The 15,772-nt window shown below is 38.2% G+C and overlaps 1 protein-coding gene across 3 annotated transcripts in view; it reads right to left on the bottom strand.

Annotated features, from left to right (window-relative positions):
* cnnm2b (cyclin and CBS domain divalent metal cation transport mediator 2b) overlaps window positions 1-15,772 on the bottom strand; it is a 75,302-nt gene that overhangs the window by 9,246 nt on the left and 50,284 nt on the right. The window contains exons 2-7 of one of the 3 annotated variants that reach the window (XM_015347452.2): window positions 7,505-7,648; window positions 6,455-6,592; window positions 5,231-5,400; window positions 4,376-4,469; window positions 2,673-2,735; window positions 1,833-2,226 (exon numbers count right to left, since the gene is read on the bottom strand). In XM_015347452.2, the coding sequence (XP_015202938.1) occupies window positions 2,162-2,226; window positions 2,673-2,735; window positions 4,376-4,469; window positions 5,231-5,400; window positions 6,455-6,592; window positions 7,505-7,648 (674 nt within the window). In that variant the 3' untranslated portion in view covers window positions 1,833-2,161. Of the gene's footprint in view, window positions 1-1,832; window positions 2,227-2,672; window positions 2,736-4,375; window positions 4,470-5,230; window positions 5,401-6,454; window positions 6,593-7,504; window positions 7,649-15,772 lie in introns of those variants that run through there. The other 2 variants (XM_006630751.3, XM_006630752.3) reach the window with 2 other exon arrangements.

Here is a 15,772-nt window from a genome sequence, read left to right as displayed (position 1 = left end):
CCACGTTTTTCAAATCACCACCACAAAAAAAAAAACATGCTTAGCTAAGAAGAGGATTTAGAGACATTTTATTGACTTTTACATATGGTCTATATTCTTGGGATTTGCAAAAAGCAAGCAAAGAGCAGGAGCTCGTAGCTCTAGTGAACTGAAAACAAAAATTGCTCAAAACGTTTTTGAGCAAATTTTGGGAGAAATTGAGGAATTTTGGGAGGATGTCTCAAATAAACCCAAATGACAAGCAAAACAGTAAAACTAACCAGCAAAATAAAAATGCTTTAATCAGAAGGGAAATTTCTATACTGTGTATATATTGTATATTTAATGTACAGTATGGACATAAATGTGTGAGCCTTTATAATTATAGATCAATACGTCTATGAATTATGGAAATGAATAATATCTCCTGGCAATTACTAGTGAATGCCAGCTCTTTAAAATAAACAATAATAAAAACAACACCACTGCATCACTTGACAACCTCAAACCATGATATGATACTGCATTTTCAAAAACTTTGTAAAAAATGTTATTTAAATGTCAAGGCCACCCTTTCATGCAAAATTAAAAATCTGTATGCAAATTTGAAACCTCAGATTATATGTGGTTTTTCCATCCCTCATATTAACATAATTACACAATAGCATATGTAACTATATCCAAAGAATTACACGAACACAACTTGGAAACGCAGGCCCTTTCAGTCAGTCAGTTGTTTTCTGGACGTAAGGTGGCGTGCTCTCAACACCGCACGCTCCTGCTCTCTTGAATCATCTTGAATTAGCAGACTGAGAAGGCGCGCAAGGGCCAGAGAGGGTGGAGGGGCTTTATCAAAACCACAGGACACAAAACCAACCACGTCCCCACTGACACATGTGAAGGAGATGCTACAACCCAGCTGAGGTTGCATAAAATGAAATTGGAAAAAAAGAAAACAAAAAAGGGGGAAAAAACTGGCTCTTCCACATGGAAGACTTTTTCTATTTTAATTAAAGACAGATTAATTTTTCCACTACTTAAAGAAAACCTTGAATAGGCTTCCCAAGGGCAGCACTAATACAGCAATTTGGATGGAATGTATATAATCCTGGTTAGAAGTACTGTAAAAGGCGGTGCGCCTCAGTATAGCTCGCGAAGCCTGTGCACCAGGCGTGATTAGGACACTACCTTCCTGTAGGATCTGAGGGGCCTGTGTGGGATGAATGTAATTTAGCAATGTAATAACTGTCGTGGCAAATGGAAAATTCTTAAAGTCCTAGTTATAAATAGTGAGGGGGCCACACTCGCTGGCCCGAGAGTTTTTACACTACTGCCGACCCAGCAGGCAGCTTTTAATTCATGTGCTTGTTTCCAGACTTGGGTTTGTGAAAGTCCTCTGGTGCTGTACAAAAAATTAAAATCCCTAGTCATCTACCTGGCAGGCTCAAGTGACCAGCAATTTTATTACTGCAGCATTTTTAAACAGGAGAGAGAGCTAGGTCCAGGGAGAAAACAAACACAGGTTGTGAGCACTGATTAGGATTTTTCAGTAAATTGAGCTTGTGTGTCAATTTGTGAGCATGCTTTTTTTAGTGAACTTGGCAATAAACAAACTTTATTTTTAAAGTGTAACATTTGTTTTCCCCCATTATGGAGCAAAATTTGTCCCGTTTCCTGAAGGTAACATTATAAAGCCAAGAGGATATGTGATTTTTACTCTAGCAAGAGGCAATACATATTGGAAAGGGGAAATTACTCTTTTTCATTTATAAAGTTCACTCTCTAGCTAGAATATAAGCAATTTACAAGAAGAGCAAAACATTTTAGGAATTTGACAGCACTACAGATCCACATATGTTTCAAACCCTTTATAAATACAGCTGCAACTTTATAAGAAGAATATAAAACCAATATATTTTGATGCATACATAAATTTCAATAGTCTAACTTTCCAAAGATAATTGGGCTCAGACAATGTACCCATAAGCTGGCTTCAGCTGAACAGGAGGAGAGGAGGAACTTTCTACAGGAGTCTATCCAGAGACTGATCAGGAATCTACATCAACATTACTAAGACTGTGTTCACTAGGAATGACAACAGCCAAGAATTAGGAGTATTAAAAAGGTTTATTGAGTATTTTAAGTTACAATAATAATTTGGCTTAACCCGCTTGGCTGAGGGTTAACCTTTTGGACACAGAATGAGGCTGGAACCTTCATGCAGAGTGAGGAGTGACCAAGGGGCAGCTGCAGAGGTGGAGATGGGGCAGAAGACATTTGCGAGAGAGAGAGGGGGATTATGTACAATATTTCTATTGTTTAAAGGAAGAACTGACATCAGGATTGATTACAAATCACTGAGAGCTGAGTCCAAGTGAGCTTGGCTATTGTCATCTCTCCCAAACTTCTGTAAACTCCACACGCTCGGGAATACCACACCTGATGTAAACTTCGAAAGGTTTTCATCAGGATGTTGTGTCACTATTTTATACTGAAAATCTATGAACCTACCAATATGTCTGTTCATTTTTTCCATGATTGTGTTTGATATTTATGCTTAACAAAATAATTGAATCGCTATATCAAAATATTGAAATACTGAACCTTAGCTTTGTGAAACATCATTATCCAAAACTGACATTAGCGATGACAAACAAATGGCAGGCTAACAGAGGGAGAGAAAATTACAGTACCTGGAGATCCCGCTAGCGATTCAGCCCTACTGACCACGAAGGTACGAGACAGGGAGAGAGGAACTGGAGACAACAGGAAAGGGAGAGAGGGGGAGAGAGAAACAGAGAGAGAAGGGAGAACCAGTGACCAGAGGAAAACAGGAAACAGGCCAAGTCACAGCACAACAACAAACCAGGCTAGGCCACATTTTTTATATTTATCTTCACCAACGAGGACAAAAATACCCTTCAGAACATTTTCCACTGCATTTTTGTTTACATCTGCTTTAAACATTTTCATAAGTAAAAAAAAAAACTAATTTCAGATTCCTACTGGGGAAGTGGCATTTTTTGTAGTGTCACAGACTGATGACAGAGGTGCGCTAATGTAGTTAGGAACCATATGTGTGTCAGTCATGGCAACAAGATCAATTTAAATCTCTTTCAGGTTCATCCATTCATCTGTGTCTGATGAACCCATGCTGCTGTGTGGTTTCAGCAAAACATCTAAAGGGCGGATGTACAGACACTTTAGATGCTGACAGCTTAACTAACTCTTTGAGAAGATGCTGCAGTTAGTACCTTTCTTATGCCTCACCATCATGAAGGATCTGGCAGACAGTCAGCAGTAGCCCAGAGGTACCTGACAGGGGCTAAGAGCTGTCACAGCAATGGGCAGGCATCCTGTCTAAATCCTGATCAAAGAGCTTGGCCTTCTTCCAACCCCAACCTCTGTCAACAAAGGCTCCCCTCCATGACTGGGAGGAACAGATTAGGAGAGCCCAGAAGATGAAGAACACTAGAATGTGAGGAGGGAGACTCACTCGCCAGCCTGAAATTCCTTTCTTCAATAGCTCCATGTGCAAGCTTTTATGAATGCTAACTGAGGCAGATGAAGGCAATGTATCAATCAAGAACATTATCTAGTAAAATGCAGTTCAATAAAAAGAATATAATCTAGTCAAAATAAGGCCAACATATGAGGTGCTCAGAAATACTGTCCGGAGAGGCCGCTACACTCAAACATTATTACAAAAGCATGATTTCTTTTTAAACCGGACTTTTGTGAACTGAAAACTTCTAACTCCTAGAATTACATGGGAAAAACAAACATAAGAACAAAATTAGAATGAAAGTCTATGATGACAAATTAGAAATATGTTAAAACATATTTAGGAAAATTCATAACTTTTTGCTTCTGAAATTATTCAGTGCATTCCTTGCACCTTTAATAAGCTCCGGGGGGATACAGGTTCTTAGTGGTGGTTATGATACAAAACGAACAGCAGAGGTCCCTAACATCCTGTAAGTCACTGAAAGCTAAACAGCTGTTTCTAAATAACCCTGTCACTGCCATTCTAGAATACGGATCTAGCTCTTCAGTATATATAAATGTATAAATCCTGAATTTGTAATATTTAACAATAAAGATGGCCATACAAGATGGTCAATAATGTAAATACAGATAAATATGTCTGGTGCAGCTTTCAATTGTTTAATACACTAAACCTGAACAAGATGGGGGTAAAAGTCACCATCACTCATCAGAACATTAACATGCTCCTGCAGATCACTTTAGTTGAAAAGTTTCTTCCCCTAGCTCCTGATTGCGACTCTGTGAAGACAGTCTCTGCATGTACCCGCCTTCCAAAATAATATGCAACAGATCAATCGGCTTAGCAAGCAAGAAGTGTTTTGTGATTAAAAGCAGGTGTGTCAAGTACCTGGGGAGGCTGTGAGGGCCATCATTCCATAGTAGGAGAAAGCTCCTGCTTCAAACTTCATCCCCTCCTTCCCTGCCTCCACCTCCACCTTCCCCTGCAGAGACACAGGAGAGAGCACAGTGAGAGAAGGGGCTGGAGGAGCAGTCGCCTCAGGCCACGGGGGATAGTCCTTGTGCTGCACAGAGGGGACCTGCAGGTTGCACAATTATTTCTCACTTACAGGCTGCTGAAGATTTGCAAGATGGTTTCACATTTTTACCACTTAACCGAGTTCAGCTGAGCTACTTGGAGGGCAGGTGGGAGAGGAAAGTGATTAAGAGATTCTCGGGGAGTAGAGTTGCTCGGGGCCTGTTTTAGAGAAAACGTTTCAAAGAACCTCCTTTCAGAAAATCAAAACCAACGTAGAATTTGACAAAAGTATCTTAGTTGACTCAAGGTAGTTCGTTCTAGATTAGTATATATTTAATTGTTTCTCATACATCAGTTGATTAAGAGAGATCAATATCAGATCTAGGCAAATTAGATTGCAGTGAACGAGTTCATAATGGCGGAATTCAGAAGAGAAAAAATGCAGACTAGATTGAAGCAGATTCTACACAGTTATAGCTTTTCTGTAAAGTTACAATTCATTACAAGAAGGGAGATATTTTTCTACCTATCAACCTACTTTTTTACACTACGGAGCTTAGTAAAACTCCATTTGCACTTAGATTTTTCAACTTCTCTTGGGAGGAATGTAAGCAACACAACATAAATATACTATATACAATACACTGCAGCTTGGGCCTGAGATACGCTACTAGGACTTCAAGTTCTTTGTCCAGGAATATGCTGTTGTGTGATGCTCTATCTGACCTGTAAGATGAGAATGAAGTAGTCAACGGGCTTGTTGCGATGGTAGAGGTAGTGGTCAGGGGTCTTTTTGTTCTTGTCATCATATTTCAGCTCCTGGATGACATTGGTGTGTTTGAGGAGCCGCAGGAGAATCTTCTCTGACATCTGAGCAGGGCTGAAGGGCTCCACCTCTGTAGAGAGACACACAGCTATCAATCAGCCATGTACATTGTCCACCTCACCATCATGTCAGCTACTCTTGTGATGCCACAGAGTCTTCTCAAACAACTACTAACGTTTTTGAAAAGAGAACCTACCCAGGACTATAATGCAGCAATAGCAACACGCAACCGCAATAGCAACGCTCCTAACCTATCCACTACAACATTGTCAGCTATAGGGAGTAAGAAGGTAACAGATATGATACACAGCTTATGGACAAGGAAAAATTCCTGGTTACTTTCGTGCTTCAGTAATAGTTTAGAGTACTTAGTTAATTTTAGAACGTAAAGGTACTGTAAGTGACTGTCAATGTCAAATTCTGCCTTGCTTGCAATTCGCCATTCTAATTCTCTGTCACAGAACTGGAAGAGAGAAAGTAGAAACACAGAAATCTAAAGCCCACTGGCAACATATTGTGGAGCTTTTAATCCAGTGATATGAATCATTGTAGTTATCCATACCTTGGACATATTTATGTTTAACACATTTTTCTGTCTAGTTAAATCAGAATACATTATTGTGAAAACAACTAAAATAAATAATTGAAAAATAACTGCTTAAAAAATATGAAATGTGGGATACATATAAAGCTATACTTTATATGTAATTGTTACTTTACATGCAGGTTAGAAAATGGAAAGCACTGCAAAGTGAACAGAGCTCTTTTAATGTAGCATCTCTTTATAACCCTGCCCTTTCTACTGTTACACAAGGAAGTCCACACAGGAGAGGTTATTTTTATTATGTCACTTTAATTTCAAAGGCAATACCTAAATAATTCAGTTAAAAAGCTTGTGTCCCTTTGCTTTAAAAAATATCCTCTTTAAAGCAGGCTATTAGTATTTAGACACGAGTGCTAACCTCTGTCATGGGTGCTCAGGGATAGGAGAATTTGCAGCTGAGGCCAGCAGGGGACTTCCGCTGTGGGCCAGTTTCCAGTGCCTACTGACCCTCTTCTCCTAACCCCACACCAGCTACACATGCATCACTATGAGATTTCAAACTGTGATAAGCCCAACTTGCCTGTTGCTAGGAAACGGTGTGTTGCCAGCAGAAGCTGAGGTGATATTTTAACCTTCATCTCATTGTCTGTCGGCTTGAAGGCCGAGAAATCCTGCTTTCTCTCACGGTGAGTTATTTTCTTTTTTGTCCTGTTGTCAGCTGAAAGAAAAGGAAGATGGGGGATTTGGAGCAAACAAACAAAAATCACATCAAGAACATCAGCTTCCTACAAGAAATGGCAGAACAGAAAGAAAGCCATTCAGCTCGTTTAATAAGTTTACAATGAGACACCTTGTATTTTAATCTTGCCACCATAATTATCACTTGGAGACATTACAATTACAGTTCCATTAAGCAGTGGATATTTATGTTATATAATAAAGTCAATGCTCAAGCGTGATCCTTAATGACTTCACTTCCCTGTCAATAGTAGAGGCAGGTGTGAAAACCAGCACTAGAAAATTCTTGCACGCCTCACAATGATTCAAAGTACTAGCATCAGCCTATAACTGCTCATTTTACCAAACAAAATATAAACAACACACTCTGAAATACTACCGTGCTCCAAGCACATCACTCAGGAGCTTGTAAAAGATTGCCAAACCTTCATGTGTTTCCTCAAAAAAGTGCACAATTTTGCATACTTTCTTACTGGAATGAACATACACTACATTTTTCTCATTGCATCATTTTTTAGTTTTTGTAGAATTAGTCAGACAAAACTGTAAGAAACATGAATGTAAAACAGCTTCTTATTTTAGCCTGAAAGTAATTGTTTTTGAATTTTCCATTCCAGCCTTTTCTTTTCAGCCCTTTTTTCCATTTCCATTTTGATCCAAAATCCATTGAGTGCTGCATATTTACTTTGATTAACTACTCTCCTAGGGGATCGAATCACAATTGAAACATGAGCCACCAGAGGAAATTCTTACATTTCAACTTCCACTACATACAGTAGCTAAGGACTGCAAGAACACTGCTGGTCTTTTACATCAAGTACTTGGCAAGACCAGAATGAGCATCCAGAGTAGCGCCACCCCTCGCGGCAACACTTGTGCGTTTGGTACCTACTATACAAGTCTGTCTCATCCAGGATTTCGGACTTGATGATCTCTTCTATAACGTCCTCCAATGTGATGATCCCCAGCACCTCATAGAATGGGTCTCCTTCCCCCTCATTATTCACCCTCTGCACTATCGCCAAGTGGGATTTACCTGAGGAAGCAAGACACAAGACTTAGAAAGAATCTGCAAAGCTGCATTTTATTCTTGCAAGGGGGTCCAAATAATAAGAGGTATCTTGTAAAAAAATCACCAGCTGTAGTCTGGTTGAAGCAAAGGCACTGTACAGCACTTGTAATGCGCACAGGCTCTCCTGATGAGTTCTCTTTAGATAGCAACTGAAGCCTTCTTCAGATTGAGCCAAGAGCACAGGTGCAAATAAGTTACACATTTCTTTTAGGGACTACCAATGTGTTAAAAGATCCAAGGACCCTTTTCTGGCAATACACAAGACGCATTAAATTGTAAATACATCAGTGCTTAGGCTTTGTCTGTGATCATTTGATTATAAGCAATAGAATGTGTTGAAAAGGAAAGGGACTGTAAGATGGTTTGCAAGATATCTAAGCTGGACAAATAAAGAAGACTAATCAGACTGGTGTCTTTTTTTTTCACCAGAGCTCAGAAGAAGACAACTTTTTTTTTTCCCTCTTCACATACACATTATTTTCAAAGATCTCTTGCCAATAGCAAAAATCTATCCTGAACAGCCATCGAAATTCACTTGCCAACATTCATCAATACACTGTCCCTGCATTGTATACATTCATGGCTGTAAAATAATAATACTTTCCATTAAAAGTACAACAATGCAGCAGGGCAAAAACTAGACTTCTACACTAAGAAAATTTGACTTCACTTTAGGTCACTACATCTCTTGAGGGTCTGAAAAGAAATTGTTTCATATTATCTTCCTTAATACTATAAGCCAGTCCATGAGCCAAGCACACAAATAAAGATGTCAAGCAAGAAAGCAGACAAACAAGGACTTTGATACTGGACAGACCCAATATGTCCCGTTTTCTTAAGAAATCCCTCACATTTCCACATCTGCTTTCCCAGGACCCTCAGTAAGCAGCTTAAAAAACACTCCTCACAAATGCTGTCTATCAAAACGTTAAACAAATTCTTTTCCTATTCTCAGCTTGTGATCATTTGAAAGGAATTTTCCAGAGCAGAGGCTAATATTAGACCTGAAATGAAGTTTCCATTCCACTTGGGCGATATTCTCACCAAAGTAACTGCTGCGTAATCTGATTGTCTTGGAGCTACTCATTTAAATGCAGATGGGGCATAGCTTAAATTCCAAACACTCGGGACTTTCTGGACCTTATCTGTGAAGACGTTATGATACACAGTGCCTCTGCTTTCTTCATCACCCAGCACAATATAGTTCTTCTGCTGGGACACTCAAGCACTGCCAGTCCCACCCAACACATGCCCAGGCATTCAGCAGGTACAGAGCACGAGTGGAACACAAACTGTGCACAACGTCAAGTGGACAAGCAGGAAAGCCTACAGTACTGCAGGTCTTTTCCCTGTGTCTGCTAAACATATTAGAATTTTTTTAGAATTCTTTTTACCTAATTGTGAAAAATGGACATCAAATTATTTTTACTTTATGCGTTCATATTTTGCGTATATCTAGGTTTATGCTGTTGATTTACTGTGATCCAACTACACCAGTTTCTGAAAAGCCTTTTTGGCCCTGCTGAGAAGGGAATGCACAAATACACAAGTAGTGTTCTGCACAGATCAGGAGCACTGTTGAAGAGCTATGGTGGCACTTTTTAATTATATACAGTATATATACCATGTAGTTTAATGTAAAGGATCTGCTGTGACATCCTCTCTTTCAATTCTAGTAAAAAGCATTTTCTGAGAACGTTTTCTGAGTAGGTGTAGAAGAGGCTGATATTCTCTACACAGCAGCTAAGTCTGTCTTTGTCTAATGTCTGTGAAGACATTAAAAGAAAATGTTGCAATGTGAATAGCCTAGTGTTTTTACATTTTCAAAAAGCTAAGAGGCAGTTTAACATGAAAGGGAGGTACTGTATTCCATAAATAAGCAGTAGAATCCACATTCTCAAACATATGCTTAGGTACATTTGTCAGTATATAGTCTGAGATGATGTGAATATCACCTCTCACAGATGGAGGTTCAAAACTTAAATTTATAATAAGCATACTCTGACCCCACTTATCTCAGAAAAAAACAACAATTTAACAGACATTTTTTAATCAATTTAATCAATCATTTAATCAATAAGCTACAATATAAAAAATGAGCATTTGGTTAAGAAACTAGCAATGGTACTGAAAAGCTTAAAACCAGTAACAAACATTTTTATGCAAACTTTACAAAAACACTGCAATTATCTGAATGTTCCAAGACTGTAAGATATAACTAGACAGACAGAAACCTGTGTCCATTAATCTGTGTGCATTTTCTGTCCTGCAGCTGGTATTATTCACCTGTGAGGTTTGTCCTTTCCGGAAGTGCCACAATCGATAACATATCCTACGAGCTTCTTCACTGCTTCGAGGCCCATTCAGTCATATTCTCATAAGGCATTACAGAATGTATCAAGGTATATCTGCCCTCACAGTGGGTCAGCCGCTATGATGAACATGTCACACATTCAAACCTGGATTGTTTCACTAGCTGACTGAGACCTGGCCTCCCAAGGGATTGCACATAACCGACCACATCACAAGTGCACATGGGAACAGCCGCTCGGAAGATGAAGCATAATAGGTCAATATGAACGAACAGAGAGAGAGATCCCAGACAATCAAAAGAGATCCACGTGCATGAATGTCCTTTGTAAGCAGAACAAAGACAGCAGGACAGCTTACAAGATGAATATATGACTGCAAGGGACTGGAAGGAAAACAGAAAAAAATATATACTTCAGAATAGTAGTCATTTTAGCTATCAAATCCAGGTTGTTGTTTCTTTCTTCTCTGCAACCGAAAATTATCAATTTTTGAAGAGGACTGGAAGTGGGTGAAAATCTTTCAGCCTGTGGCTCTGAGAAACAAACCACCACAAAACCTCATGCTGACGAAAAACCCCTTCACATTTAACGATTTCATTCTGGATTAAACACTAAGACACTGGAGGACATGATTAATATGGTTTTCAACCTTGACATTCCATGAACACTGTGAATCACTGTTTTTCAATCACAATCCAATGAAAACCTGCACATTGTTGATTGTTATTATATAACATTTTGAAGCCTTTAAGATTTCATCTGAGTCCAAATTAAATAAATGGAAGTGCATTTAAAACTGAGAACAGGAGGAACGTCTTTAGTATAAACAAATATACTGTAAATACTGAGCAAAGGAAGAATATACAAGCTTGAAATACAGTAACTGCAGCAGTTAAAATGTGTTTAACAATAATCAGTTGTCCAGTGTATGCTTGATGTAATTTCTATATTAGAGGAAGCAGACAGTCAGAAAATCGAGAAAACACAGAGGCAGTTTTCAGTTGTGCACGCAACTGTCTCTAATAAATACTTTGAGTACATATCTAATGGACACAGAAATTTAAAATTGTAAAATGTAGAACTCCATATTACACTTTGGAATTTTTATTTTAATAATGATGGGCTTCCACTATGATTTAAAGATTAGTCTTCTCATCAAGAGATGCACCTTCACATTTGGCATTTCATTAATGTTTAAGCATTGAGTAAATGTATAAAAAAAAGAAAAGTACTATGTTAACAAAAGCTTGGAAATGTTTCGGTTCTCAGTTATCTGAAGTTTCTGATAATTTATGTGTTATATCTGGTGTGCTAAAACATGTAACAGAAATGAATCTGCTGTCACAATGGTCATCCACCTTGCACTCTAAATCGGCTCCTGTAAACTCTTTCAAAATGCACACTCCTAATCCAGGCCAAAGGCTGCCAGCTTCAGTGCTACTGATAAGGAACTGTATCCATATTGGTTTATTAATCTTGAAATTTAATGACACACTGTATCTTTTAAAAAAATGAAGTGAAAAAATCACAATTTCTGTTTTTTAGCCTTTGGGTAAAGTATTTTAGAGGTGGCCCAACACCGAAAAAGAGCTATGAATTGTGATTTTGTAAACATTTTGCTTTTTGTTACAACAACGTAATAAGTCTTTTCTCTCCAAGAATGACTTAAAGTTGCAAGGGTCATAGGACATGTAAAAAGCCAATAAAACAACTTAGCAAAAATAAAGAACATTTGTAATTGTTACTGCTTCTTTTCCCTTGTATTCTTTTCTGTTGATTCTGCTTACAGTATAATTAAACTAACCATTCCCATAAAACAAAAGAACAGCTGTTTTACAGAATTATTTTTTTATTTATTAAAGCTTTATCTAGACATCTTCAGTACAATACGGGGAAGCAATAAAAAGGCAAATAAAATGTAAGGATGTATTGTTAAAAGTGTGGAATTTAATTTGCAATGGATGCAATGGTTAAAATTGTAAAATGCACTACTAGGACCTCATTTACAATATGGTGTACGTGATTGCTACAGTACTTTATAAAACAAATACTACTCCTCTGAAATCATTCTGATCCTTGAAGGAATATCCTACCCTGATAAGCTAAAACAAGTAAACCTTGAACAAAGAAGTCTATGGGGTGTCCTGAGTGGTGTACTTAAAATCCTAAAAGGTACTGATAAAACCAACACAATGGACCTTTTCAGAATCATGCTACTCAGCTAGATATCAAGTCATCTTTCAAGAAACAGTTGGATTAGATCCTCAAATTAACTGCTAACGATCCAATAGTCAAAACGAGTCGAATAGTCCTCTCTCATTGTAAAATTTCTTATGTTCTTACAAAACTCAATTACTGAGTTACTGAAGATGGATGTGTAGCATAGGAAGACCATGAAAATGGAAGAAAATATCAATGGCTAAACAACAAAGGATTTTCGAATTTTAGATTTCACTTTACATTATTTTGCCATTAATTCCTAAGGAGGCAGTTATGAATGAGTGTAGGGTGTTCTAGTTGCAATACCCCAGAGCTATTAGTTTAACCCTGTTTACCTCACTGTCCCAGAGTGGAAAGTCCACATACTTTCCACTTTCCCACAAATAAGTAGATGTCAGGAAAATACAACTCATGTCCTTTGATACCAAAAATATGCCCAAGAAAAACACAGAGTAGCTATTAATAAGCCCTAATTACAGTATATCCCCTTTTCTAGGGGACAGGTTGAAACCAATCTCTTTTAGCACCTGAAAGCCATGTGACCCTCAGACAGCATCCTGGGATTACAGTAATCACACAAATGGTCTTAACTGCAGGGAAGGAGAAACTCTCAATGGGATCTTCTACAGGGCAGGTTTAGGACCCTTGCACTTTAAACCTGGAACACAAAAAAAAACACAGCACTGCATTCTTGGTACGTTAGGGAGATATTTAGCTTGAAAGCACACATGCCCCAGAGAACATACAGTCTTAAGCAGAGTCTCCTTAAATTTTACTGCACCCAGAGGCAGGGCTGCCTTAGCCTTAAGTGACTCACAAGTGCTAGGAGGGGGCTCCACAGTATGAAAGCACTGAGCCAGCCATGAAGCACCCTTCGGCAAAGATGCAGTTGCTGGAAAAGGCTCAGTACGAAAACACCCAAGAATGCTCTTAGGCTGCTTGATGAGACAAAGGTTCAGAATTTACCCAGGCTTACATCACGCTGTCCTCAATTGACATGTCCTCTGTCTAACACGGCCTAAATTGAATGACATTTTGTTTCAAGATACAAATGTTTCCAACAGCTCAGCACATAGAGGCGCTGAGTCACACAAATGTGTTCTCCATTCAACCTGTACAGAGGTCTCTTACCTGCCTGACACAAACTGCAGTGTCAGACTATTTCAAGTGATTGTTCTAAGTTTAGTTTATGTAGTTGAGTAGGACTGGTGGTGATTTAAATGTATTTAAATATTATAAAGTAATCCTATTGATCAGTGATTCTCCAAGGAACTAACGACCACCAAGTACACAAAGCGAGGGAAAAGGGGACTTACATACAGAGGAAACACCTCATTATCAATTTACAATTCTAAACATACGACTAAGTGCTATTGTTTAAGATCAGAATGCAGGGACTTTTGAAATTTATAGGACAACTTTTCATACATTTGACATTCTGTGAGAGTTTGTCCCCCATACTTCAAATCACATGAATTGGGGAAAGTGAAAGCGTTGCACTGTGCATGCTTCAGTGGACAATACTATACCAGTGGCTATCAGAGCTCTGTGTGACTCCTCATTTCTCGTCCACCATCATTTCTTTTCGGAAACTATTGTTCCTGGAACTACTATTTTAGAAGCATTAGGAATCTGAACCAAAAACAAAGCATATAATAAGGTACAAACAAAAAGAAGCTAGAAAGAAGCACATTCAAGCAGAAAAATGTTTAGATTTGGTAAGTAAAGGGTGCATAAGGTAAATGTGTTTCCACCTTTTAAGATTTGAAAAGAGATAAAATACAGTACCGACCTAACCTGATGCACAAAGGAGTGTATGATCAACTCTTTTCATCAAAAAAGATGCAAAAACCCAATGTGGGGTGAAGGTACACAGTATATTTTATTAGTATGGCTTTTCACTTAAAGACTAATAAACTACACTAAACTATGGACATTTGGAGTGCAGAATCTCAGACAAAAGTAGAACTGGCTTAAAGATTGGAATTGGGCAAAACAGTAAAGAACATTTTTTTACTGCACGATAAAAGGACGTGGCATCCAGATATAATGGAGACAGAACCCACTGTTTGAGCTGCTAGGCTTTGTCACATAGAGCTTGAGAAATTCTCACAAGGCCTTTTGAGACTGCTGGGTGCACATTTCCACCATTCCCAGTTTATTTAAGGAATAAAATTTGTTATATTTTTTCCATAATGGAATCTCCTATAAATAGTCAGCAAGACTCAAGGGCTGTCTGTGGTGGTCTGCAATGCCTTGTACATTTTGGGATTTATATATATATATAAAAATGCTAAGTGATGGGAAATTCATCCCTTAAAAAAGGACTGCTGTTTTTCAAAGACATTAATAAAACTGAGGAAAAAATTCAACCCTTTAGCCCATAAGACACTAAATAAGGTAAAAGATGAGGGGGGTTTCTTTTCTTTTGAACCACTGTGATGAATTATATCTGTTGTAGTATAAGTGAAAATGGTTTAGATGAGAATTTTATACAATCTTCAACTGAATGTCACTTAGCTCTATACGCATTATTATAATTCTATTCTTAGCAGCTTCTTGTTGTAACATTATAACGGGCATACTTGAAGACACAGCTAGGAGCTGCCCAGCTCAAATCGTCGATGCTGTACTGTACCTGAAAGTTGTTTTTATGGCTCAGCTCTTAATCAATTGAACTAAATGTTTGTCCTACTAGGAGGACAGTTAGCAGCTTTTTTCCAGTTCTTAAGGGCTTGCTAATTTAAAGAGGACATAAAAACCTGTTGATCTTCAGCAGGCTAGTGCTGGAAGGGGCACCTGTGATGTAGCCTTTTAGAGAATGAGCAGGCAGAGAGCAAATCCTAGTCACACTCAAACCTGCAGCTTACTAGTGAAGCACTAGAGTTAAACCAGTGCAAAGAATATACTGTATTCTCCCAAGGGTCTTTTCCTCTCCTTCAGCATTAAGCAGTCAGTTCGGAAGGTAGAAAAGTCAGTCAGCACGATAATTTTCAGTCCATAGAGAAAGAATTCCACAGGACATTTAATAAGAAAGGAGCAGTGTGTGAAATTACATTTGCATGGTTAAAGTAAAAATGGCTGTTGCATCTAAGCATCTTATGCATGACAATTATAAACATGTACCAATTTTTTTATGCTAACGCCGTATTTTTGGTGATAACATTACACCATCTACAGTACATCTCTATTCTGCTGAAAAGCATATCACTCAAAATGTGTGACTACAGTATAAAGACAAGTCAATCACTACACCGCAGGACTGAAACATATTATACAGGCTCTGGATTAGTGTTCGGCATCACCTGTTAACAGTGATTGAAGGAATGATAAGACAAAACACTCTGATATAGATGAAGTGAATAGATAGAAGTGAAAAGCTTTCCTTGTTCAGTAATTAGCAGTTTTTAAAACATTTAATTGGGATACAGACCTGGCCAAAGGCAGGTTTAAAAGATGTGATGCATGCCAAAATATAAACACAGAAGTGCTTAAAAATATGAATCACGTAAGAAAGGGAGCAATTTGAAAATGAAAAGGAGGTTAACATCTTTCT

This window comes from Lepisosteus oculatus, chromosome 4, assembly GCF_040954835.1.
Source record: "Lepisosteus oculatus isolate fLepOcu1 chromosome 4, fLepOcu1.hap2, whole genome shotgun sequence".
In the NCBI taxonomy this organism is placed as follows: Eukaryota; Metazoa; Chordata; class Actinopteri; order Semionotiformes; family Lepisosteidae; genus Lepisosteus; species Lepisosteus oculatus.
This window is presented reverse-complemented; position numbering and strand designations above follow the sequence as displayed.